This window comes from Theropithecus gelada, chromosome 14 (assembly GCF_003255815.1).
Source record: "Theropithecus gelada isolate Dixy chromosome 14, Tgel_1.0, whole genome shotgun sequence".
Taxonomy (NCBI): Eukaryota; Metazoa; Chordata; class Mammalia; order Primates; family Cercopithecidae; genus Theropithecus; species Theropithecus gelada.
This window is the reverse complement of record NC_037682.1, coordinates 47,153,880-47,177,699: the sequence shown is the minus strand read 5'-3', so window position 1 is coordinate 47,177,699 and position 23,820 is coordinate 47,153,880. Positions and strand designations below refer to the sequence as shown.

The window sequence follows — 23,820 nt, the reverse complement described above, 5'->3', positions numbered from 1 at the left end:
TTTAATCCATATGGTTACATCATATCTAGGAGTAATGTGTAAGTTTAACAGTGATTTGTGTCCATATTCTCTGGTTGTGTTACAAATGAAAAAGAGAGTTGAATTGTTCAGTGCATCCAACGCTTTACTTACTCCACACCTTTCAGCAAAAATGCTCACAATAAACCTCCTGTCTACGTTCTGTTCAAATGAAAACTTTAGTCATACTTTACATTTATTATTAATATAACATGCTATGTAAATGTACAGGAGCCTGACAAATGACAATCTACTTACATAATTTAAATAATACAAGTGCTTGCTGCAGTCTTTATTAGTACACAGCTTTGTTATGGCTTCTTAGAAATAATTTTTAAAAGTGCATGATTCTTGTGGGCTACTCTGTTTAGGAAAGATTACAGATAACACATTTCTAAGAATGAATCAGTCAGCTGTATATAGGTTCAGATTAGAAAATATTAAATAAACACAGGGAAAAACATTTTAAATTAGCTTAATTTATATATGAAGACATTTTATTTAATTTATTTTTCAGACAGGGTCTTTCTCTGTCACCCAGACTGGAGTGCAATGGCACAAACATATCTCATTGCAGCCTGGACCTCCTGGCCGCAAGTACTATGCCCAGCTAATTTTTTTATTTTTTGTAGAGATGAGTTCTCACTATGTTGCCCAGGCTGGTCTTGAACTCCTGGTCTCAAGTGATCCTCCCATCTTTACCTTCCAAAGGGTTGGGATTACAGGCCTGAGCCACTGCACCCAGTCCCATTTTACTTAAATATCAAATTCAAATCTTCAGTGTTCTACTTATTTTGGGTTTGTTAATTCCATTATACAAGGTCTTATTTCAGTAATTTCCATACTGTGTCAGACAAGATATAAAAATAATTCAACTCCAGGCAATAATACTATCTGTCTTCATGTGACCAGGATGAAAAGCTTCTGCTCCCAACATGGAAGCCACAGTAAGAAAAGAATCTCTCTAATCCACTAGCAACAAGCAATTGATACTGTAGTTCGGAATAATACTAGGACATTAACATTCTAATTCCAGCAAACAAGGACTGACTCTTTTCAAAATTCAACTTTGGTTAAGAAATGCTGAGTACAACTTTGGTTAAGAAACACTGAGGTCATGGATAAAGAGTCACAGATGCCAATGCCAAGGGTACAGACACTGACAAAAGTGGCTCCAATAAGATGGCAGGATTTGGGGGTGGTGTCTTTACTTCAATAACAAATGCATTCAGAAGGTTCAGGAACATGATTTAGCTTTTCTCAAAATGTCATAACATCCTGCTGAATCTTCTCCCACTAGGCCTGCTGGGACCAGAGAAACCGATCACATTTTTCAAGCATGCTTTGTATCAGGGCCCTGAAATCCCAAATAAAAGAAACAAGCAAATTTAGTTGTCATTGTTCATTCTTCACAGAAAACTTAAAAACTACAGAGTTTCAGAGGATTCAAAAAGTTGACTGACTCTGTGCATCAAAAGACACAATCCACAGAGTGAAAAGGCAACCTACAGAATGGAAGAAAATATTTGCAAATCATATATCTGACAAGGGATTAATGTCCAGAATATCGGAGAACTCTTACAGCAACAACAACAAAAACACCCAACCCGATTCAAAATGGGCAAAGGACTTGAATAAGTATTTCTCCAAAGACAATTATATAAATGGTCAATAAGCATATGAAAAGATGTTCAACATCTCTAATCACTAGAAAAATGCAAATCAAAACCACAATGAGGTAGTACCTGACACCCACTGGGATAGCTACTATTTAACAAAAAACAACAACAGAAAATGACAAGTGTAGGGCTAGCACATGGAGAAACTGGAACCCTTGTGCACTGCCAGCAGGAAAGTAAAACAGTGCGGTCTCTACAGAACAGTATGGTGGTTCCTCAAAACATTAAAAATAGAATTATCATATGATTCCAGAATTCCACTCTCAGGTATATACCCAAAAGAACTGAAAGCAGTATCTGGAAGACATATTTGTATACTCATATTCATAGTAGTGTTATTCACAATACCCAGGAAGCGGAAGCAATTCAAGTGTCTGTCAACAGATGAATGGATAAACAAAAGGTGGCATATATATCCAACAGAATATTATTCAGCGTTAAGTAGAAAGGAAATTCTGACACATGCTACAACATGGATAAACCTTTAGGATGATATACTCAGTGAAATAGGCCAGTCACAAAAGGACAAATGTATTAATTCCACTGAGATGAGGTATTTAGAATAGTAAAATTAATAAAAACAGAAAGTAGAACTGTGGTTGCCAGGGGCTAGGTAGAGGAAGTAAGTTGCTGTTTAATGGGTGTAGAATTTCAGTTTTGCAAAATGAAAAAGTTCTAGAGACTGGATGCAAAACAATGTGAATATACTTAATACCACTGAGCTGAACATTTTTAAATTGTTAAGATGATAAATTTTATGTGTATTATACCACACACACACACACACACACACACACAAAGACTGAGACATTAGGTACCTGGTAATTTTTTTTTTTTTTCAGAGTTTCATTCTCTTTGCCCAGGCAGGAGTGCAATGGCATGATCTTGGCTCACTGCAATCTCCGCCTGCTGAGTTAAGCAATTCTCCTGCCCCAGCTTCCCGAGTAGCTGGGATTTACAGGTGTCCGCCACCACGTCCAGTTAATTTTTTTGAATTTTTTTTTTAATAGAGACAGGGTTTCACTATGTTGGTCAGGCTGGTCTCGAACTCCTGACCTCAGGTTATCCACCTGCCTCAGCCTCCCAAAGTGCTGGGATTATAGGCATAAGCCACTGTACCCAGCCAGGTACCAGTAATTTTTTTTTTGAGATGGAATCTCGCTCTGTCACCAGGCTAGAGTACAGTGGCACATTCTCGGCTCACTGCAACCTCCACCTCCCGAGTTCAAGCAATTCTCCTGCCTCAGCCTCCCAAGTAGCTGGGACTACAGACATGCACCAACACGCCCAGCTAATTTTTGTTTTTTGTTTTTTTTGTTTTTTTTTTTTAGCAGAGATGGGGTTTCACCATGTTGGCCAGGATGGTCTCAATCTCTTGACCTCGTGATCCGCCCACCACAGCCTCACAAAGCGCTGGGATTACAGGCGTGAGCCACCACAACCAGCCTGGTACCAGTAATATTTTTAAAGAATCAAGGACACATCAGATTATTCTGGTTAATCTGAACAGCATCTTGGTCATGACTGTGAATGAAATATTACTTTAGCCTCTTCCCTTAATTACCAGTTCAGTCTCAGTCTCCTCATGTTAGTGATGGGTCGGGACTAACTGATCTCCACATCTACCTCTGAATGTCTGGCATTCTACCTTCTCCAAGTACCATGCAGAGGGTAGGACAAACTGGTATTACCTCTGCCTTTTCTCGGCAATCCTCAGGACATCGCAGGTTCTGCTAAACTTCTCTGACAACTCAAGGGCCAGACCACATTCCTGTAGCAGTGACCAAGCCCGATCTGGGCCCATGGCCTTAGCTAACAGAAGTGCCACATTCTCCACGTTGATGGGGGAAGGCCCATCACTGAGGCTCCCATTTAGTGACTCCTGGGGGGCTGGCCTCGTGCTCTTGTTCTGTATGAGATGAAGGAGAAGCTTCCATTCCTCCACAGTCTCTGGGATCCAACCTAAACACACACAGGGAAATGTCAGTTTGACCACTCTTAGCACACTGACTGGATACAAGAGATGGTCAAAACTGTGAAAATGTTTAATGCCAAAACATAAAAATATTCAAGAACATAATCTCATCACCCTAACACAAGTTATTTTCTGAAAATTTGTTGTATAAATTGTTCATGAGAAAGAGAAGTCACAAAATTAACTTTGATTTTTTTTTTTTTTTAAAGAGAGACAGGGTCTCACTACCATGTTGCCCAGGCTGGTCTTGAACTCCTGAGCTCAAGCAATCCTCCCACCTCAGCCTCCCAAAGTGCTGGGATTATAGGCATGAGCTACCACACCCGGGCAGCTTCAGAATTCTTTCAACCACTCAGTAATTACCCAGGGCATGTCCTATGCTAGGCACTGGATATGTAATGATGAACAAAAGAGACACAATCCCTGTACTCTTGCGGAGCTTACAGTATAGTATAGGAAACAAAACTTAAAACACATAAGTAAATATATACTTATAAAGTATGCTAAGCACTATGAAAAAAAAGAACAAGGAAGCATCAGAGAGAATGGCTAATAAGGGCTCTATGAGGAAGTGACATTGAAGCAGAAAGCTAAAAGATCAGATAAGCTTAGAGGACATATGCATGGGGCCCACATAATGTGAAAACTTGGAGTGGAGGCCATCAGAAATAAAGAGGCCTACACTTCTGATAAAGGAAACACGGAAGACAATGTGACACAGGAAAGAACTTGATGAATTCAATGAATTTTTCTTTTCCTTTTTTTTTTTTTTTGAGACCAACTTTAAAATTCAACACAAACCTAGCATGTTTCTTCTCCAAATATTCAAATCTTGGAAGTCTTCCTTGACTCTTCCCCCTCCTTCATTTGCTATATCCAGTATCAGCATGTCCCACCGCATTTTCCTTTGAAATGCCCACTGGATGTGCTCCTTTTGCTGCCCTACTAATCACCATTTTTTTTGGGGGGGGCACTCTGTTGCCCAGGCTGGAGTGCAGTGGTGCGATCTCAGCTCACTGCAACCTCTGTCTCCCAGGTTCAAGCAATTCTCCTCCTCAGCCTCTCAAGTAGCTGGGATCACAAGCATAAGCCACCATGCCCAGTTAATTTTTGTATTTTTAGTAGAGACGGGGTTTCACCATGTTGGCCAGGCTTGTCTCAAACTCCTGACCTCAGGAGATCCACCCACCTCGGCCTCTGAAAGTGCTGGAATTACAAGCGTGAGCCACCATGTCTGGCCAGAATCATCTTTAATTAATGGGAAATTAAAAACAAAACAAAACAAAAAGCCTAGGCATACATTTTGGAGGAAGTCCTTGGTCTGAACCCCAGCTCCAGCATTTACTGTTAGTAGCTGTGTGATTTTGGGCCAATTAACTGTCCCTTCTGTACCTCAGTTATCTGGAAAGTGGAAATAATAGTAACTATCCCCAGAGTTTATCTCATTTAAAACAACATATGGAAAGCACATAGTATAGTGCCTAACACATAGTAGGCACTCATGAAATAGAAAAGTTGCCTGTAGTTTATTCTTAATTGTGATTTCGTAACATATCAAGGGCTATAGGTAAAAAACAAAAAACAAACACAAAAAACTCCACAAATGTGACAAGTAAAATTATATATTAAATTATGATCATTGAAAGGTTCACCAAATTTTTTTTGTTGAGAAGTCTGGAGTAACTTCTAAAAATTGACAACCAAGAGTAACCAGTTAGGATTGACATACCATTGTCCCCTTCCATCAGGCTCATATCATTCAGATACACAATATTGGTGAAGGCCTCTCTTCTTCTCTCCAGCTCCAAACAGAGAGTTAGATATCCAGGCCAGAAACTTTAAAGAGACCAAAGTTGAAGAAAGGAATAAAAGACCATAAATTTATCTGGAGCTGTGCTGTTCAAAACAGTAGACACAGTCACATGTGGCTATTTCAATTTAAATTAATTAAAAGTAAATAATATCTGAAGGTCAGCTCTTCAGTTAACATATTCACTTTTCAAGTAGTCAATGGCTACACGTGGCTAGTGGCCACCATTGGACAGTTCAGTAGAATATCTCCACTATGATAGAAAGTTATATTAGATGACCCTGATCTATGGAAAAAAAACAAAAAAACTAGCAACAAATGCTGACATTTGAGGCCAAGCTCCAATTACAAGGCATTTAAAATTCATTCACTTTATAAACTTTAAAATTCAACACAAACCTAGCATGTTTCTTCTCCAAACATTCAAACCTTGGAAGTCTTCCTTGACTCTTCCCCCTCCTTCATTTGCTATATCCAGTATCAGCATGTCCCACCACATTTTCCTTTGAAATGCCCACTGGATGTGTTCCTTTTGCTGCCCCACTAATCACCAATCCACTCATATCTGAATTACTCCAACACCTTCCTAGCTGGCCTTCTGTCTCTAGCCTTCTCATGTATGACATCAGAAATGATCTCTAGAAAGCTCTACTTTCATTATGCAATTTTTGCACCAAAAAGTTTAGTCTAAAAGGGTCTCTACTGATAACCAAATACTTCTGCCAGCTTTCAAGGTCCTGCATTATCTTGTCACCCACCACCTGGCCAGACTCAGCCCTTATTATCAATGAACAAATATGTATCAAGTGCCTACCACTACACAAATTAGATATAGACATTATGAGGGAAAAGAAAGACACAAGTCGCTATCTCCAAAAGTTTATAATCCAGGTGGAGCCATAAGGCAGCATCACCAGGCAATAAATAACTGACTGAAGTGTGATGTGGATAATAAGCAATGTCAGTTTTCCACGCCCTTGCTCTCTCTCACCTAACTCACCCTCTCCTGGCTCCTTTATAAATACAAATCCTACCCAGGTTTGAGGTTTTATCTTCAAAATCTCACCTCCTCCCTGAGTCCTTCACCAGCGATTCTATTGAGCCCATTTTGATCTCTCTCTTACTATATTAATTATAAAAGCCTGTATCAATTATAATTGGTATCACACAATCTGGTGCTTAATGAAATACTATCTACATGCCTGAGAACTGGGGCTGGCAACTAAGCAGAGGGAGTGGAGGGGAATTAGCAAAAGGCTATACAAAAAAAAAAAAGCACGAAATTTAAACAGAAAAAACACATTTAATTTACTATCACTTAAAACAAAAAGGTGCTTTTAAATAGCAAAGAGACTCCCCAAATAATAATGTGTATTAATTCAGACCCTTAACTATAAGGTTGTTAACTGAAATGTTTCTAATCTTAACTTCAGTTTCTAAGAAAATTCTCACTTACCCACAAGACCTGCAGATGTCTGTCATTTTCTCTTTCGTTATAAAATCTGCAGGAAGCTTAATTAGATGAAGGATCAGCTGACTGTAACCCCAGGAAAGTAAGTGTGAATGAGGCCTATGAAATGAAAAAGAATCAGTAAATCAGATAGGAAATAAACTCTAGAAAATGCTTACTAATCACCTAATAGGTAAGAATAGAGTTTAACTGCATTCTATTACTACATTTTAAAAACATTGCTATTTGGCTTTTGAAAAATTAAAAACACATATTTTTCCTATAACCTGTTTATTTTTAAAGATTAGATACTTCAGGTAATCAAAAGCAAAAGAAATTCTTTTTTGATACTTTAGGTAATCAAAAGAAATAAATTATTTTTTCTTCTTTTAATTCTATCATTCCATCACTCACAGATAACCACTGCATATCCTTCTAGACTTTTTGCTAGGAATGTAAGACTGGCATTTGGGGGTCTTTTAAGAAGTTTCTCCTGGGGGAAAACACAAGGAACAGTTCTGACACAAGTAGCCGTGTGTAGCTTGCCTGAATTTTATTTTATTTTTAAAGTCCTAAATCAGGTCAGGTTATATCTAGAAATTCCTTGACAAATGTTTAGGAAGAAAACACTTACATACCTATCTCTCTAACCCCCCAACCCAGTTTTACCCTCTCACAGGCTATCATCAAGGTCTCTTAATGTAGGACCATGAAAAACCTGCAGGGGGTCAGTTGTGCACAATTTTGCAAGACTGCATTTTTCTAAAAGGAATCATCAGATTCTTACAGGGTGACCCCAAATAATTTCAGAACCACTAAGAAATACTCTTCATCTCATTACTACCATGACTTGGGTCAGTCTCTTCCATAGCTATTCCTAAAGTGAGCCCAGAATGCCATATGTGAATAAACCAGTTCCATTCCAAAGGAACACTGGAGCTTAATCCTTAGAAATAAGACTCCTAGCCAGGTGCAGTGGCTCACGCCTGTAATCCCAGTACTTTGGGAGGCCAAGGCAGGTAGATCGCTTGAGCCCAGGAGATCGAGATCGGCCTGGGCCATATGGCGAAATTTCATCTGTACAAAAAATTAGCCGGGCAGAGTGGTGTGCTCCTGTATTCCCAGCTACTCAGGAAGCTAAGGTGAGAGGGTTGAATCACCTGAGCCTAGGAGATCAAGGCTGCAGGAAGCCATGATCTTAGCACCACATTCCAGCCTAGGTGACAGAGTGAGATCCTGTCTCAAAAAAAAAAGAAAGAAAGAAAGAGGACTTCTTCTGTACCTGGGATAACCTTCATCATCCATTGTGCTGGTGCTTGGTGGAGCATCAAGGGACACTGCCAAAAGCAGCCAATCCAACCTTAAAGACTCTGGTTGCAGAAGGGACTCAAGAAAAGATGACCTAAGAGAAAGTTGGGGAAAAAGTCACCAATCTTCACACTAAGAAAGGAAACATAAAATGTGGGGAGTGTGAAGAAAACCTGATTAAGAGACGAATACAGTAGAAGAAATAACTCGAAGACTCTTCTGCTACAAAATGTCTAGAAATGCTGGCGACTAAGCTCCAAGATAACAAGGAAAATGTCAAAGGGCCAAAAAAGAAAAAAAAAAAAAAGGAGAGAAAGAAAGAGACAAATAAAAACTAGTGTGGCCAAGGTAGGAAGATCACTGAGGCCGTAAGTTTGAGGCTGTAGGATGCTACGATCACACCCATGAATAGCCACTGCATCCAGCTTGGGCAACATTGTGGCAAATGTGAACCAATCAAAAGAAGAAAGGAGGAAGCTGCTAGTCTAATAAGCCAGGGGCACAGGTCACGAGTGTTACAACCATGGGGAGATAGAAAATCAGACATCAGCCTAAAAAAAGAAGAGCTGGAACTGAGATCTATGTCAATAAAAAGGTAGCAGTGAATCTACTCACTGCAAAGACAATAAGAAGCTTATCTTCTTAGTCCAGGCCCTGAATCAAGGGATTCATTTTGCACTGATCTGAGAATCTCTGAGAGGGAAGAAGTGTGGTACATGCACATTTGTGATGTGTGCTGTGACATGTGGCAGAATGTTACAAGGCTGCCCAAATCCTCCTCTTCCATAGTAGGTGCCTCAACCCCTTGGTAATTAACAGCAACAATGTGACACCTGCTTATAAAATAGAAACAATGCCCTATCAAAAGAAAGGAGAGTCTGCAAATATCTTCTCCTTCTCACCGCTGATCTTCAGGCCTTGATTTCACCAGACTGTCTAAATAGGCCAAAAACTCAGCAGGATGATGATGACAAAGTTGTATGATATCCGAGGGCAAAATGGATGGATAGAACTTGATTAAGGATCGAAGAGCAGATTCCCCAAACTTCTCATACAACCTGCATTTAAAAACAAAACACTTTAGTCTCTAATTTCAGGGAAATGCTATAACTTGGTTACATTTAGGTTACTTACTACAAATGAAAATAAATATACTAACAGAAGCTGCCTCATATGCAAATGAGTAACACGTTAGAGACTAAAATACACACCAAAAAAGCATGTGCTTTAGTTCATAAAAACAATATATAGGACAACTTACCGGGTAGCATAAACAACTAACAACGGACTATCAAAAGGAACCTTGTCATCTAGTAACTTTAACCTTGTTGGTAGATCTCCTTCTTCCAACTCCATATACACAGGATTGGAACTTGCCATTTCTGAAATATAAAGCATACCCTTTTCCAAACTTTATCTCTTAGATGGAAATATTCAATTTATGAACATGCTCATTCAGAAATCATCAGTCACTTACCTACTGTGTGGACCTATTACGTTCAAGGCCCAATGTTTGTTAAGCATTGTAGGAGAAACAAATAAAAGAACAAGAGATGCAATCTCTACTTTTAAGAACCTTAAAATCAAATTGGGAGGCAAAGCATATTAAAGGTTTTAAATAAGACAAAGGAACATATAATTAATACATCAGTGACTATTACTTTTAAAATGATGAGTGTCTAGGGCTATATATAGTGACCGTCCATATCTACACACATCACAAAGCAATATAACTAGCTACCATCAATGCCAAGTTGCTCAGTTTTTTCTAGAACTAGTATTCCTACTCCATCTTTTAGAATTAAATTCAGTGAAATTAATTTTAAAATATTTGACCTATTTTTAAAGATATCAGTATAGCAAATATTCATTCTCTGAAGAACAAAATATTTGACTTTTTGGAATAGCCAAAAGTCATTTAAAATCAAGTCTGTGAAAGTGAGTGATGATCTGAAACTACTGTGGTTAAAAAAAAAAAAAAAAAAAAGTCTGAATCTAAAGTAAAGTAGGTTTTTTTCCAAGTAGTTTTCTTTTTTTAGTTTTTTAGAAACAGAGTCTCATTCTGTTGCCCAGGCTGGAGTGCGGTAGTGATCACTGCAACCTTGAACTCCTGGCCGTGTGTGTGTGTGTGTGTGTGTGTGTGTGTGTGTGTGTGCAGCGACAGGGTCTTCCTACATTGCCTAGCTGCAATGCTGGTGTGTGCACAAATGCGCACATGCATGTGTGGAGAGACAGGGTCTTGCTACGTTGCCTAGATGCAATGCCTGGGTGTGTGCGTGTGTGTGTGTGTGTGTGTGTGTGCAGAGACAGTGTCTTGCAATGTCTGGTGTGTGTGTGTGTTTATGTGTATGTGTGTGTAGATAGGGTCTTGCTACATTACATAGGCTGGTGCGTGTGTCTTTGTGTGTGTAGAGACAGGGTCTTGCTATGTTGCCTAGGCTGGGCAAGTAGTTTTCAACTGGCTCTGAAGGCAAATCCCAAATAACAGTTCCAAAAGCTGTTTCTCATAATTATAACATCATTAGAAGGGTGAGGGCTACTCACCAGGTTCTAAGAGCCAACATTCAAATTCTGATACATGTTTTTTTAATAAGTCATTTTTTTCCTAGTCTCGTTTCCCATTTGACTGTGTCAGGCAATAAGTACTCTAAAGGAATTCAGAGGAGGATGCCATTCAGAGGTTTGGGGAAGCCTTATGACTGCGTGCGAGCTAAACCAGACATACTCACTTAAACTCAAGTAAGCAGCCACATCACTCAAATTGCCCACCATGCTTCCTCTAGCCAGCACTGGTAGTAACAACTATCACTCTGGCTGATGGAGACTCTTTTCTGCTCTTCTGTGACTGGGTATGATCACATAATAGAGACAGATACAGTAAATTTACAATGAGAAATAATGTCACACAATTGTGAGGAGAAATAACTTGTTTCTTATTTTGCACAAAAGACAATCTACCTCAACTCAGAAAAAAAAAAATTATTATGCTTTTAACTGCTGTATTTGAATTAAAGCAGATCTGTAACTATAGATCCGTATTTCTAGAAAGTTAAAATATCTTTAAGTAAGTTGACATAAAAACGTTTCTCTATTCACTTTTGGTAATGAATGAAAAGTTTGCTTAAAGTCTAAATTAATTATTAGAAATATGGCATCTGTTATTCAAGCAGAATTTGGAATTAAGAAAATTCACTTCTTCAAAAACATGGAACTATGGCTGCAGAAAGGGCAATGCATATAGTTTTTAGAGTATGAGAGCTGGTTTCTATTATATGTCAGGATGACACATAGTGTGACCTTCAGCCAAGGTAGATACTGCTGGCTGTGCACCAAAGTTTCTGAGGCAGACATGTAAGCAAGTTCTTCACCTATATTCATTCTTTTCCTCCTGGACAGATTGCATTTCCCAGTTTACTTTACAATTAGTTGGGGCCATATGACGGAATTTTCTCCAATGGAAATGTATACAGAAGAGATGTAAGCCACTACCAGGCCAGGCCTGTAAGACACCACGTTCTACATGCTTTCCCCAGACATAGCAACCCAAACACAACCGCAACCCTTAAGGGAAGCTGGAGGTGAAAATAATGGAAGGAACTTGGAATGCTGGAATGCTGAATTACCACCTGGAAGACAGCTACCCACTGACCTGGAATACCTGTCTTGGACTGTTACATAAGCAAGAAACATACTTTTATATAAGTCTGAGTTACTACATTATGAGATATTTATTACAGCAGTTTAGCCACCTAAGATCTCTCTCTGCCTCAGATTGCTTACCTATAAAATGAAATAACACCATCTACTCCAAAGATTATTGTAAGGATGAATGAGACAATGCTGAAAAGTGTTTACCATAATATCTGCCACACAATAAGTACCCCATATAGTATTTCTGTATTAGTAAGTTACATGAGAGATTTTCTTCTTTTAATATATCTGCATTTACAAACATTTTACTTTAACCTCAACTTCCCCAGCACTGCTCTACCATTTTCTGAATGTCATTATGAGAGAAATAAAACTAATTTCTAGGGCCAGGCATGGTGCCTCACACCTATAATCCCAGCATTTTGGGAGGCCAAGGTGGGAAGACTGCTTTGAGGTCAGGATTTCAAGACCAACCTGGGCAACACAGTAAGACCCCATCTCTATAAAAAAATGAAGAAATCAGCGGGTACAGTGGCACACACCTATAATCCCACGACTCATAAAACTGAGGCAGGAGGATTGTTTGAACTGAAGGGGTCAAGGCTGCAGTGAGCCATGATCACACCACTGCATTCCAGCCTGGCCACAGAGTGAGACCCTGTCTCTAAAAATAAAAAATAGGGCCAGGCACAGTGTTTCATGCCTGTGATCTCAACACTTCGGGAGGCCAAGGCAGGTGGATCACTTGAGGTCAGGTGTTTGAGACCAGCCTGGTCAACATGGCAAAACCCCGTCTCTACTAAAATACAAAAATTAGCCGGGCATGGTGGTGCGCGCCTGTGGTCCCAGCTACTTGGGAAGCTAAGGCAAGAGAATCTCTTAAACCCAGGAGGCAGAGGTTGCAGTGAGCCAAGATGGTGCCACTGCACTCTAGCCTGGGCAACAGATTGAAACTGTCTCAAAAAAAGTAAAATAAATAAAAATTTAAAAACTAATTTCTTATAATCCAGTTGTAAATGTAACCAATGTCTGAAAGAACTATTAAAAGTTAAAATGGGCCGGGCGCGGTGGCTCAAGCCTGTAATCCCAGCACTTTGGGAGGCCGAGACGGGCGGATCACGAGGTCAGGAGATCGAGACCATCCTGGTTAATATGGTGAAACCCCGTCTCTACTAAAAAAGTACAAAAAACTAGCCGGGCGAGGTGGCAGGCGCCTGTAGTCCCAGCTACTCGGGAGGCTGAGGCAGGAGAATGGCGTGAACCCGGGAGGCGGAGCTTGTAGTGAGCTGAGATCCGGCCACTGCACTCCAGCCTGGGCGACAGAGCGAAACTCCGTCTCAAAAAAAAAAAAAAAAAAAAAAAAAAAAAAAAAAAAAAAAAAAAAAAAGTTAAAATGAGGCCAGGCATGGTGGCTCACGCCTGTAATCCCAACACTTTGGGAGGCCAAGGCAGGCGGATCACGAGGTCAGGAGATCGAGACCATCCTGGCTAACGTGGTGAAACCCCATCTCTACTAAAACTACAAAAAAAATTAGCTGGGCATGGTGGCAGGTGCCTGTAGTCCCAGCTACTCGGGAGGCTGCAGCAGGAGAATGGCGTGAACCCAGGAGGCGGAGCTTGCAGTAAGCCGAGATCGCGCCACTGCACTCCAGCCTGGGCGACTGAGCAAGACTCCGTCTCAAAAAAAGAGGAAAAAAAAAAGTTAAAATGAATGGAAAACAGAATGAAGGGCTGACCAGAACAGATGTGATTTTCTACTTAAATCTTTTTTTTAAACCCCAAAATTCAAAACTGCTACTGCTTTTTTATACAAATTTCTATCTTTGATAAGGCAATCTGAGTATTACCTTTCAATCCTTCAATAAAAGTATCCCAAACAGAAGGGCTATTCCTGTAACTAAGCTTGATACTCTCTTTTGCTCTTTTCAAGTCCAGGAGAAAAAAGTACTTCTTCAGGAATTGGCAAGCCAGAATTTCAGGAGAGTACTGTTGCAAAGTGTGGTCCGCAGGTCCACTGGTGCTTTTGGTCTTAGAATTCAATATATTCAACTCCAAACACAATGTTGTCAATTCAGCCAGGTCGTTCTGAAGACCACTTGCAATGGTGCATGGAGAACATATTTGAAACAGGTCATCCAGAGACTCCCTTGGACTCCTTACACATTCACATGCTGTTTTATCAATAGTTTCTTCATTGCCTAAAGAGTCCCTTTTTTCTTCTTCATTATCTTCATCTAATATTCCCTTTTTTGATTCATTAACTAATAGTACATCCTGGTTCGATTTCATGGACGAGTTGTCAGTATCTGAAATGCCTGAAAAGTCTTTCATGGCAAATGTTTTTTCTAAATATGAAAGCCACTCCTGTAAAACCATTCTCAGAGACTCGGATTCAAATAAAACCAGAGGGTCCTGTAGCTTGGTCCTATACAAGACAGATAAGTATGAAATTTGTTTCATGTGTCTTTCTTAAAACAAATTAATTCAAGCTAAATTAACCTAACCAATGTAACATACTCATCTGGAATAAATGTTACTTTTCAACTCTTTCAATAAAAACTGTCTCAACAGATGACAAAACAGAAAACATAAACTTGGCAGTGTTTACTAATCCCCCCCCTTTTTTTTTTGTTTTTTGGAGATTGGGTCTTGTTTTGTCACCCAGGCCAGAGTGCAGTGGCACAAATATAGCTCACTGCAGGCTCAAGTGATCTTCCCACCTCAGCCTCCTGAGTAGCTGGGAATACAGGCACATGCCACTACACCAAGCTACTTTTGGTATTTGGGGTTTCGTCATGTTGCCCTGGATGGTCTCAAACTTTTGAGCTCAAGCGATCTGCCCACCTCAGCCTTCCAAAATGCTGGGATTACAGTCATGAGGCACCACGCCCAGCCTAATTCTTCAATTTCAATTCCAGATGAGGCTACCTCTGGCCCAAACTATCACAGGACTACTACTGATGGACTCAGAAAGTCATTCCCATTCTGGGCTTGTGTGAAGGCTGCTAATCTCAGAAGTTTTACACACAAAGCTAGGAATATTGAAAGTCAAATACCAAAAAATTAACATGAAAAAAATCTTATTGCTGCCAAGAATGAAAACTTCAGTGCCTGGGTTTTTCCTATTAATCCTAGGAAGGCAACTTGGACTTAATAAAAGGAAAGACCATTTATAACAACTTCTCTAATCAACTATATATTTCACATAAGGCCCATAAAAAAGTTACGATATAATGATTCACTTCATTTACTAAACTGCCTTGAGAAGTCACTATAAAGGTTTCTCATTATACTCACATTGCTTCCGCTGTTGCTACTTTAAGCTCCTGGAGCCTGTCTTCTTCTGGTGGTGGACTAGTTACCTCTTTTTCCTCCCTAAGAAAACGTGAACAATAACAATAACATTCACAAGAGTTAGAGGGGATCAGAGTTGTTTTTTTTTTTGAGACAGGATCTCACTGTCGCCCAGGCTGGAGTGCAGTAACGTGATCTCAGCTCATTGCAACTTCCGCCTCCTGGGTTCAAGCAATTCTCCCTGCCTCAGCCTCAGAGCTTTCTTAGACAAATATTTCTTTTTTTTTTTTTCTTTTTTTTTTTGAGACGGAGTCATGCTCTGTCGCCCAGGCTGGAGTGCAGTGGCGTGATCTCTGCTCACTGCAAGCTCTGCCTCCCGGGTTCACACCATTCTCCTGCCTCAGCCTCCTGAGTAGCTGGGACCACAGGCACCCGCCACTGTGCCCAGTTAACTTTTTGTGTTTTTAGTAGAGATGGGGTTTCGCCACGTTAGCCAGGATGGTCTCGATCTCCTGACCTCGTGATCCGCCCGCCTCAGCCTCCCAAAGTGTTGGGATTACAGGCATGAGCTACCGCGCCCAGCCCTTAGACAAATATTTCTTACACTTACTAAATGGCAAGTATTAATACTCCTATTACATCAGACGAATAGATGAATAGAAAAGGTGGTCCTTGGCCTCAAGGTGATAAGCTCCAGTAAGCTCTCATTAGAAAGAAAGGCATGCAAACAACTAAGTATAATTTAAAAGAAGAGTAAGTTGAATACCAAAGACCAGCTCTTTAAAGAGCATTGTGATATGAAAGCAGAGAAGAAGACATAATTTTTCTGAGTAGGGAAAGCGACAGATTCCTAAGGAGGTATTATTTGTGTTACAAAAAACGGTGGGAGAATACTCTGGATAGAAGACATAGCATGAAGAAAGGTAGTAAGGTATCAGAGTACACACTTAGTTCTCTGACAGGAGTGAAATTTACAGCACTTAGAAAATGTGGCTGGAAGGTAGCTACGGTCAGATAGAAGGCTGCATTAAATGTCATGTCAAAAAATCTGTACTTTTTTTCTATAAACACATGGATTCACTAAGTTCTTCTGAGGATTACAAATCTTTTATTTCATCTGGCTGTCCATGGGTTTCTAAACCCCAATACCACTGGTGTCCAAACACTGGTCCCATGGGTTTCTCTCTTAATTCCTGGGTAAGTGCTGAATTTGCTTGCCTTTAATACCCAGATTCCCTAAACTGTAAGGCAGAAGCCAGAAAGACAAGATACTCCACACTATGCCCGATCAAGGGCTCTGCTACAACTCTGCTACACAAGGACCAGGCCACCAGCATATCATGGGAAAGTACCTGACAGGACATCAATGCCAACTGTTTGATCAACAGTGTCTTCATTGCCTAAAGAATCCCTTCTTTTCTTTTTCATTATCTCAATCTAATATTCTGTTTATTAGAGAATAAAGTATTACGTTACATGAGACAATGAGATGAATATAAAAGGTGGTCCTTTTGCTATTGCTTGATGAGTCCTCGACTCATCAAATAATAGCACATTTGGATCTTGCAGGCCAGAGAGCATCAGTGACATTCCCAAAGTCACATACTAGTCATAAGCAGAGCCAGGACAAGGTCTAGATCCTTGGTCATCCTACTCTTAATATAATACTCCTGTGAGATCCCAGAAGTTTGAAGAGATTATGGGGGAAGGAGGGGAGTTACGCAGGGGAAAGATGGAAGAGGTACTAAATTAAAACTTGGCTCCATAGATCTGCTTCAGGGTGATGTGATTTTTCAACACTTTGTGGAACTTCACAATTTTTATAAGCTACACAAACAATCTTCAATGAATGCAGACATACACGTGCCTTCTTGAAAAGGACACAGCCTATGGCACAGGTGTCCAATTTTTGGCTTCCCTGCGCCACACGGGAAGAATTGTCTGGGGCCACACACAAAATACACTAACAATAGCTGATGAGCTATTAAAAAAAAAAAACACAAAAAAACTCATGTTTTCAGAAACTTTACAAATTTGTGTTGGGCTGCATTCAAAGCGGTCCTGGAACACATGAGGCCCAAGGGCCACAGGCTGCACAAGGTTGGTCTATGGCTTTCGTAAAACTGACAGCTGGATTCCCTATAATGTATAGAGACTGATGTCTAAGAGCTTACTCGGTGTCTTCATCCTTTGGGCAGGTATCTGAACTCCCATCCTCTTCACATGATTGCTCATCACCCCTGAGCTCTGGTCTCGCTTTCAGATCAGGGCTTGTGTGAAGGGTGCCAATCTTCTCAGTAGTTTTACGCACAAAGCTAGAAACACTAGAAGTCAAATACCAAAAAATCATTAACATGAATAAAAACTTATTACTGCCAAGAATGAAAACTCAGGTTTTCATTCTTGACTTTTCTGTGTTTCTATTAGTCCTAGGGAGGCAACTTGGACTTAGTAAAGACTGTTTATAGCAACTTCTCTGTTCAAATAATAGTATTTCACATAAGCCCCATATAAAACTTACAATATAATGATTCCCATTATTTACTAAATTGCTCTAAGAAACCAGTATTTCAGGGCTAAAGAAAAGGTCTTTAACTCCAGCTGTATCTGTAATATTTCTATCAACTTGGGCAAAACCATGTGATCATCAGCCCCATTCTGGTCACAGAACAACAAAGAATTGCTTCATGTAACTCAGCTGTTAACTAGTCACAATATAGCCTTCTTAAGCAAAACTTGTACCCAGTAAGACTCAGATACACAGCTAAGTAGCTGCACAAAGTCCTCTCTCAAACTCAAATGTCAACCCTGGTTCCATGGAGTAGCTAGAAAGAATTCTGAAAAGACTCCAAGTCTGAGCCCAAACTGACCATTAGAAAGGATCAACTAAAGACTAATGATACATGGAAACTATTCCCATCAGAGATTTTTTGATTTTTGATCTCTTGAGGGTGTGGACACCTACACCTGTAACAACTCAAATACCAGCTACTAAAACAGAGGGAAACTAGATTCCCCAAGGTAAATGAGAGTTAATAGCTTCATATGACAAGTTATACGGAAAACAAGAGACTTCTTTTTTCTCATTTTCCATTCTCTCTCTAATGTGACAACTGAAGTAAGATCAGAAATGGAATTAAATGACAAGACTAATTGGTTTACCTTTCTTTGACAGCCTGAAGAGACACAAGAGGAGATGGAGAACGAAATGGTAATGGAATGCCGAAGGGGAGAAAAGTTTCATTCTTATCTGTCTCAAACATCACTGGAGCATGAGAAACATTGTCTAATGAATGGAATCAGGAAAAAAAGAAACAAAATCTAATCATGTGGGAGTTGTTTTAATCTTCAAAAAAATTCTGAAATGAATAAACCGAAAGAAATGAAGGATTCAATACCAAAATCACAATTGACCCAGAAACAAATGAGCGAAACACAGGTTTACAAAATGCACGGGATGGTCCACATAAAACAGAGGCAGGTACCTTCATTTGCCTACTAACCCTGAGTCCCCATAAGTCAAAAAGGGAGTTTAGGGTCTCTACTATTCTCTTCTCAATAGTTCAGCCATAGGAATACTCGCACATCGAAAAAGGCAGGCAATGACCCCCAAAACTGCAGTAATTTTTCATTCCTGATGAAAAATAATTTGGTTAGTCAGGATAAAATCTTCCCACTCTTTTGGTTAATGACTTTTCTTTCATAACTTTTCCAGCATTTTGATGCATGATCAAAAATAGGCCCTAATGTTAGTCCAAACATGAGGGGAAAAAATACTAAACATAAACCAACTCTTCTAATAGGCAGCATATCTGTGGATCTGGATGGAAAGTTCTATCAACATGTTAAAAATTATTAACACTTCAGAGAACTTCTGTGCACAAGATAATCCTGGTAACAAGAGCTTGTGGAAAATAATGGCTTCACATCAGGAACCAACAACAGACATATTCATCACCTTCATTTCCGTGTGAGCCACAGCACTGATCTGGCAGGTCCTCTTCCTGCTGTGAGGTGAATTCTTTAAATCTCTCATCTTCCGAGAGGGTTTGGCTGTGAAGGGAGCAAGAGTCTTCATCTGACTGACTGCCTCTTCTACTACTAATGATACGATAAATACCAGAGTCCAAGATGCTGAAACTTTCCTAAAAATTAAAAGAATTCCAAAAAAAAAAAGTAAAAATTTCCTTTATAACATTAATATAACTTCTGCAAAGAAATATCAACACTCAAGTGGAAAGTTAATAACAACCATTATGGCTTATTAGAAGAAACTGATGAGCAAGGCTTAGGCGCCTGGCAGCTGGGTCACTCCGTGTGCCAGTGGCATCAGCTGCCATATTTCACCAGCTTGTCTTCATAAAGCGTGGTAGTGAGAATGGGGATTAAATGAGATAATCCGGAGCTGCATTCAGACTCAAATTAGCATAAAGCACCTGAAATCACATATTAGAGCAACGTAACTTATGCTGGGAGCTATATGAGTACATCAGGGAACAGAAAATAATAAACAATGACAAAACAAAATGTGGCTCCAAGACACACCTAAATGGAGGCTTCACAGAGCTGGGCCGGTAGCTAAACAAAAGTTCACCCCTTCCCACCAAAAAATCTAAATGGAAAGGACAACAAATTTGGAGATCCTAGAGGTAAATAAGAACAACCAAAGGTGGAAAAATCCTTTAAAGGTGAGAATACTTACATGTGATGAAATTGAGCTTCTTCTACTGCTACAAGCTGAATCCAAAGGTTCAAATTTTAAGATCAATTCTTCTAGTTGAGAAATTAGATCATTGTAGGTGCCATGGTCCAGCTGAGATTTCAAATGCTCCAATTTATCTGCAGTCAAAGTTTTTCTTGCCTAATAAAAGAATATTGCAATGGAATAGCTATTTGTAGGTAAATCTATATTCAAATGGCCGATATATTGAAAGAGGTCTAGGTCGGGCGTGGTGGCTCATGCCTGTAATCCCAGCACTTTGGGAGGCCAAGGTGGGTGGATCCCCTGAGGTCAGGAATTAGAGACCAGCCTGGCCAACATGGTGAAACCCCGTCTCTACTAAAAATACAAAAATTAGCTGGGCGTGGTGGCAGGCGCCTATAATCCCAGCTACTCGGGAGGCTGAGGCAGGAGAATCGCTTGAACCTGGGAGGCGGACATTGCACTGAGCTGAGGTCGACCCATTGCACTCCACTCCAGCCTGAGGGACAAGAGCGAGACTGCATCTCAAAAAAAAAAAAAAAGAAAAAAGAAAGAAAGAAAGAGGTCTAATACAGAACATAAAACTTCAATGGTGCTTTAAAAAGGCTTAGCAAGCTAGAGAAAAATTTAATGAGAATTTTCTTAGGAATTAAGAATTTAAGGCCATGTGCGGTGGCTGACACCTGTAATTCCGCACTTTGGGAGGCCAAGGTAGGCGGATCACTTGACGTCAGGAGTTCGAGACCAGCCTGGCCAACATGGTAAAACCCCGTCTCTACTAAAAATACAAAAAAAATCAGCTAGGTGTGGTGGCGAGTGCCTGCAGTCGCAGCTACTCAGGAGACTGAGACATGCGACTCGCTTGAACCCAGGAGGCAGAGGTTGCAGTGAGCTGAGATTGCGCCACTGCACTCCAGCCTGGGTGACACAGCAAGACTCTGTCTCAAAATAATAATAATAATAATTTAATTAAAATTTACCATATACACAATTATCCCCCTTAAAAACAAGTTCTGAAACAAATAAATTTGTATGTAAATCTGATATTTTAAATGAAAATTGTACCCTATTTCTTACCCTCTATCCACCCCTAGATATAACTATCATGCTTTCCCTGGGCATGTATTGCTGTATCTGTAGGTCATACAGACAGGGCTAATAAAGTCAAGCAACTTTGTAACACAATCTTGCAAGCTAGGATAGTTTCACCAATCCATGGCAAAGATGTCTAGGTAAGCTCTGACTCACTCTGCTGGCAATGACAGAATTTTGGAAAAGACAGCAGGTGCGAGCAGCCAGGTTCCATAAGCCTCTTCTTAGCAGGCGTTCCACACAGCGCTCCACGGATATCAGGGAGAGATGTGAGACCTTCCCATTTAGGTGCAAGCAGAACAATTCATTCTTACAGACAGCCACATCCTGAATATCTACAAAAACCACAGGTGTGAACATACAAAACATTAACCAAATATCCCTTACAATTTTAAAAGGGTTGAAATTATTCTAATAAATTCATTTCTTATGTAGGGTTTGGCTTGACTGAATTTCATCTCTATTTTTGTACTTGCAGTTCAATGAAGAAATCGTATTTTAGAAACTATTCTAAAAAGATCAAGAATAAAAGATGTGAAGAAAGAACTCTCTCTCTCTGACCTGAAGTCTTATGTTTTAAAATGCTGCTTTCTGTGAAAAGGAATTGGGACATTAAAAGAGGATAATCTACATTAGAGGCCACACTATAAGGTCCCTGAGCGTTACAACCTGGTCCTCAATGAATGGATTTTAACACAGTATGTAAATCAATATACAGTTAATGAGAAAATATCTGCCTTCAAGAAAGTATCTGTCTCGGCAGAGTATCCTGAAAGGACTTAAACGACTAGTTTTCAAGGGACATACTTAAGAAATTTAAGCCACAAGAAAATCACTGTTGATGAGACCAGTAAGTAATGATTTCTTTCTCTCTCTCCTTTTTTGGTTTTTACAAAAGTAGAAAAAGAACCAAAAAGTCAACATATACTCTCTACTGAGCAGCAATGGTAAAAAAGCTAGATTTCCCCCACTTCTGGTTTTAACCCAAAGAATATAGAGACTGATTTTCTATCTCAGTCACATATGATGGCTGTTGCTCTCACAAGAACAGTTTGAACGCCAAACTATAAAGATACAAAATGGGAGCCAAAGCAAGACTTCTGGCAGGGACAAAGACTCAGCGCAATAGAGGGACAAATAACCTGTTTGTTCCTTTTCAGCAGTTACTAATGAAAATTACACTTAAAATTACTCATGAAAACTGGAGGACACCATGTTAAGTGAAATAAGCCAGGAACAGAAAGTTAAAGACTACATGTTCTCATTTATATGCAGAAGCTAGAAAACATGTGATCTCACAGAAGAAGAAAAGCAGAACAGAGGTGACGAGATTCTGCAAGCATAAGAGGAAGGAGGAGACAGGGAAAAGACTTGTTAAAGGATACAAAATCACAGCTAGATAGAAGGAATAAGTTCTACTGTTCCATAGCATTGTAGGATGACTATAGTTAATAACAATGTATGTTTTCAAAGAGCTAGAAGAATAATGAATGTTCCCAACACAAAGAGCTAATAAATGTCTAAGATGATAGATATGCTAACCACTCTGACCTGATCAGCGTACACTATACACTGCATGTATCGAAACATCACTATGTACCCCATAAATATGTACAATTATTATGTGTCAATTAAAAAATAAATAAAATTACTCATGAAAAAATAAATAGCTGAATACAAATTCACAAATGCATGTTTAGGAAGTACCTTACAATGGGAAACATCTACGGTCAATCTTTAAAAGAAACGTGACTGGACGCAGTAGCTCACACCTATAATCATACACGCTTGTAATCCCAGAACTTTAGGAGGCCGAGGCCGGCAGATCACCTGAGGTCAGGGGTTCGAGACCAGCCTGGCCAACATGGCGAAACTCCTTCTCTACTAAAAGTAGAAAAATTAGCCAGGTGTGGTGGTACATGCCTGTAATCCCAGCTATACAGGAGGTTGAGGCAGGAGAATCACTTGAACCCAGGAGGCGGAGGTTGCCGTGAGCCAAGATTGCACCAGTGCGCTCCAGCCTGGGTGACAGAGCAAGACTTTGTCTCAAAAAAAAAAAAAATCCTATTTTTCTACTTCTTAAATTACAAGAGAATGCTCCTACAATAATCTAATTTTCATAAGCATGAGATTAAAAATTACTTAAAGAAAAATATAATTACCTTTGACTTCACTCCAAAGAAGAACTTGAACATTCTGAGGAATGAAAATATAAATTCCTCTTTCTGTCCAAGTCAGCACACAATGCTCACTGCAAGAGAATAAGTCAAGAGAATTCGAGTGTGCTAGGACACAAAAGTTTATAATTCCCTGAATTCAGATCCTTGCATTAGCTATTAAAGTAAAATCAGACTGTAGAAAGAAAACACAAGAGTGATCCATCTAATTGAGTCCTAACAACTCCTTTCTGTAACAACAGTCCACTAATAAATAGCGTAAAATGATACCAAATTGGGAAAATTCAGACATATATACTAGATATTTTCCAGAAAAAGAAAAGGGTCAGCTGGGTGCAGTGGCTCTCACCTGTAGTCCCAGCATTTTGGGAGGCCAAAGTGGGTGGATCACTTGAGGTCAGGAGTTTGAGACTAGCCTGGCCAACATGGTAAAACCCTGTCTCTACTAAAAATACAAAAATTAGCCAGGCGTGGTGGCATGTGCCTGTAATCCCAGCTACTTGGGAGGCTGAGGCAGGAGAATCACTTGAAACCAGGAGGTGCAGGTTGCAGTGAGCCAAGATTGTGCCACTGCACTCCAGCTTGGGTGATAGGGCAAGACTCTGTCAAGAAAGAGGAGGGGAGGGGAAGGAGGGGAGGGGAGGGAGGGGAGGGGAGGGGAGGG

The 23,820-nt window shown here is 39.9% G+C and overlaps 1 protein-coding gene across 4 annotated transcripts in view; it reads right to left on the bottom strand.

Moving 5' to 3' along the window:
• Positions 1-106: 106 nt before the first annotated feature.
• The window catches only part of HPS5 (HPS5, biogenesis of lysosomal organelles complex 2 subunit 2), a 45,895-nt gene continuing 22,181 nt past the window's right edge, over positions 107-23,820 (bottom strand). For all 4 annotated transcript variants that reach the window (XM_025355489.1, XM_025355487.1, XM_025355488.1 and 1 more), the window contains 15 exons: positions 23,142-23,230; positions 21,136-21,314; positions 19,888-20,046; positions 19,144-19,330; positions 18,348-18,471; positions 17,360-17,509; positions 15,189-15,266; positions 13,739-14,316; positions 9,502-9,622; positions 9,143-9,298; positions 8,215-8,334; positions 6,939-7,052; positions 5,402-5,508; positions 3,389-3,659; positions 107-1,375 (listed from right to left, as the gene is read on the bottom strand). In XM_025355489.1, the coding sequence (XP_025211274.1) occupies positions 1,315-1,375; positions 3,389-3,659; positions 5,402-5,508; positions 6,939-7,052; positions 8,215-8,334; positions 9,143-9,298; positions 9,502-9,622; positions 13,739-14,316; positions 15,189-15,266; positions 17,360-17,509; positions 18,348-18,471; positions 19,144-19,330; positions 19,888-20,046; positions 21,136-21,314; positions 23,142-23,230 (2,494 nt within the window). In that variant the 3' untranslated portion in view covers positions 107-1,314. The remainder of the gene's footprint in view (positions 1,376-3,388; positions 3,660-5,401; positions 5,509-6,938; positions 7,053-8,214; positions 8,335-9,142; positions 9,299-9,501; positions 9,623-13,738; positions 14,317-15,188; positions 15,267-17,359; positions 17,510-18,347; positions 18,472-19,143; positions 19,331-19,887; positions 20,047-21,135; positions 21,315-23,141; positions 23,231-23,820) is intronic.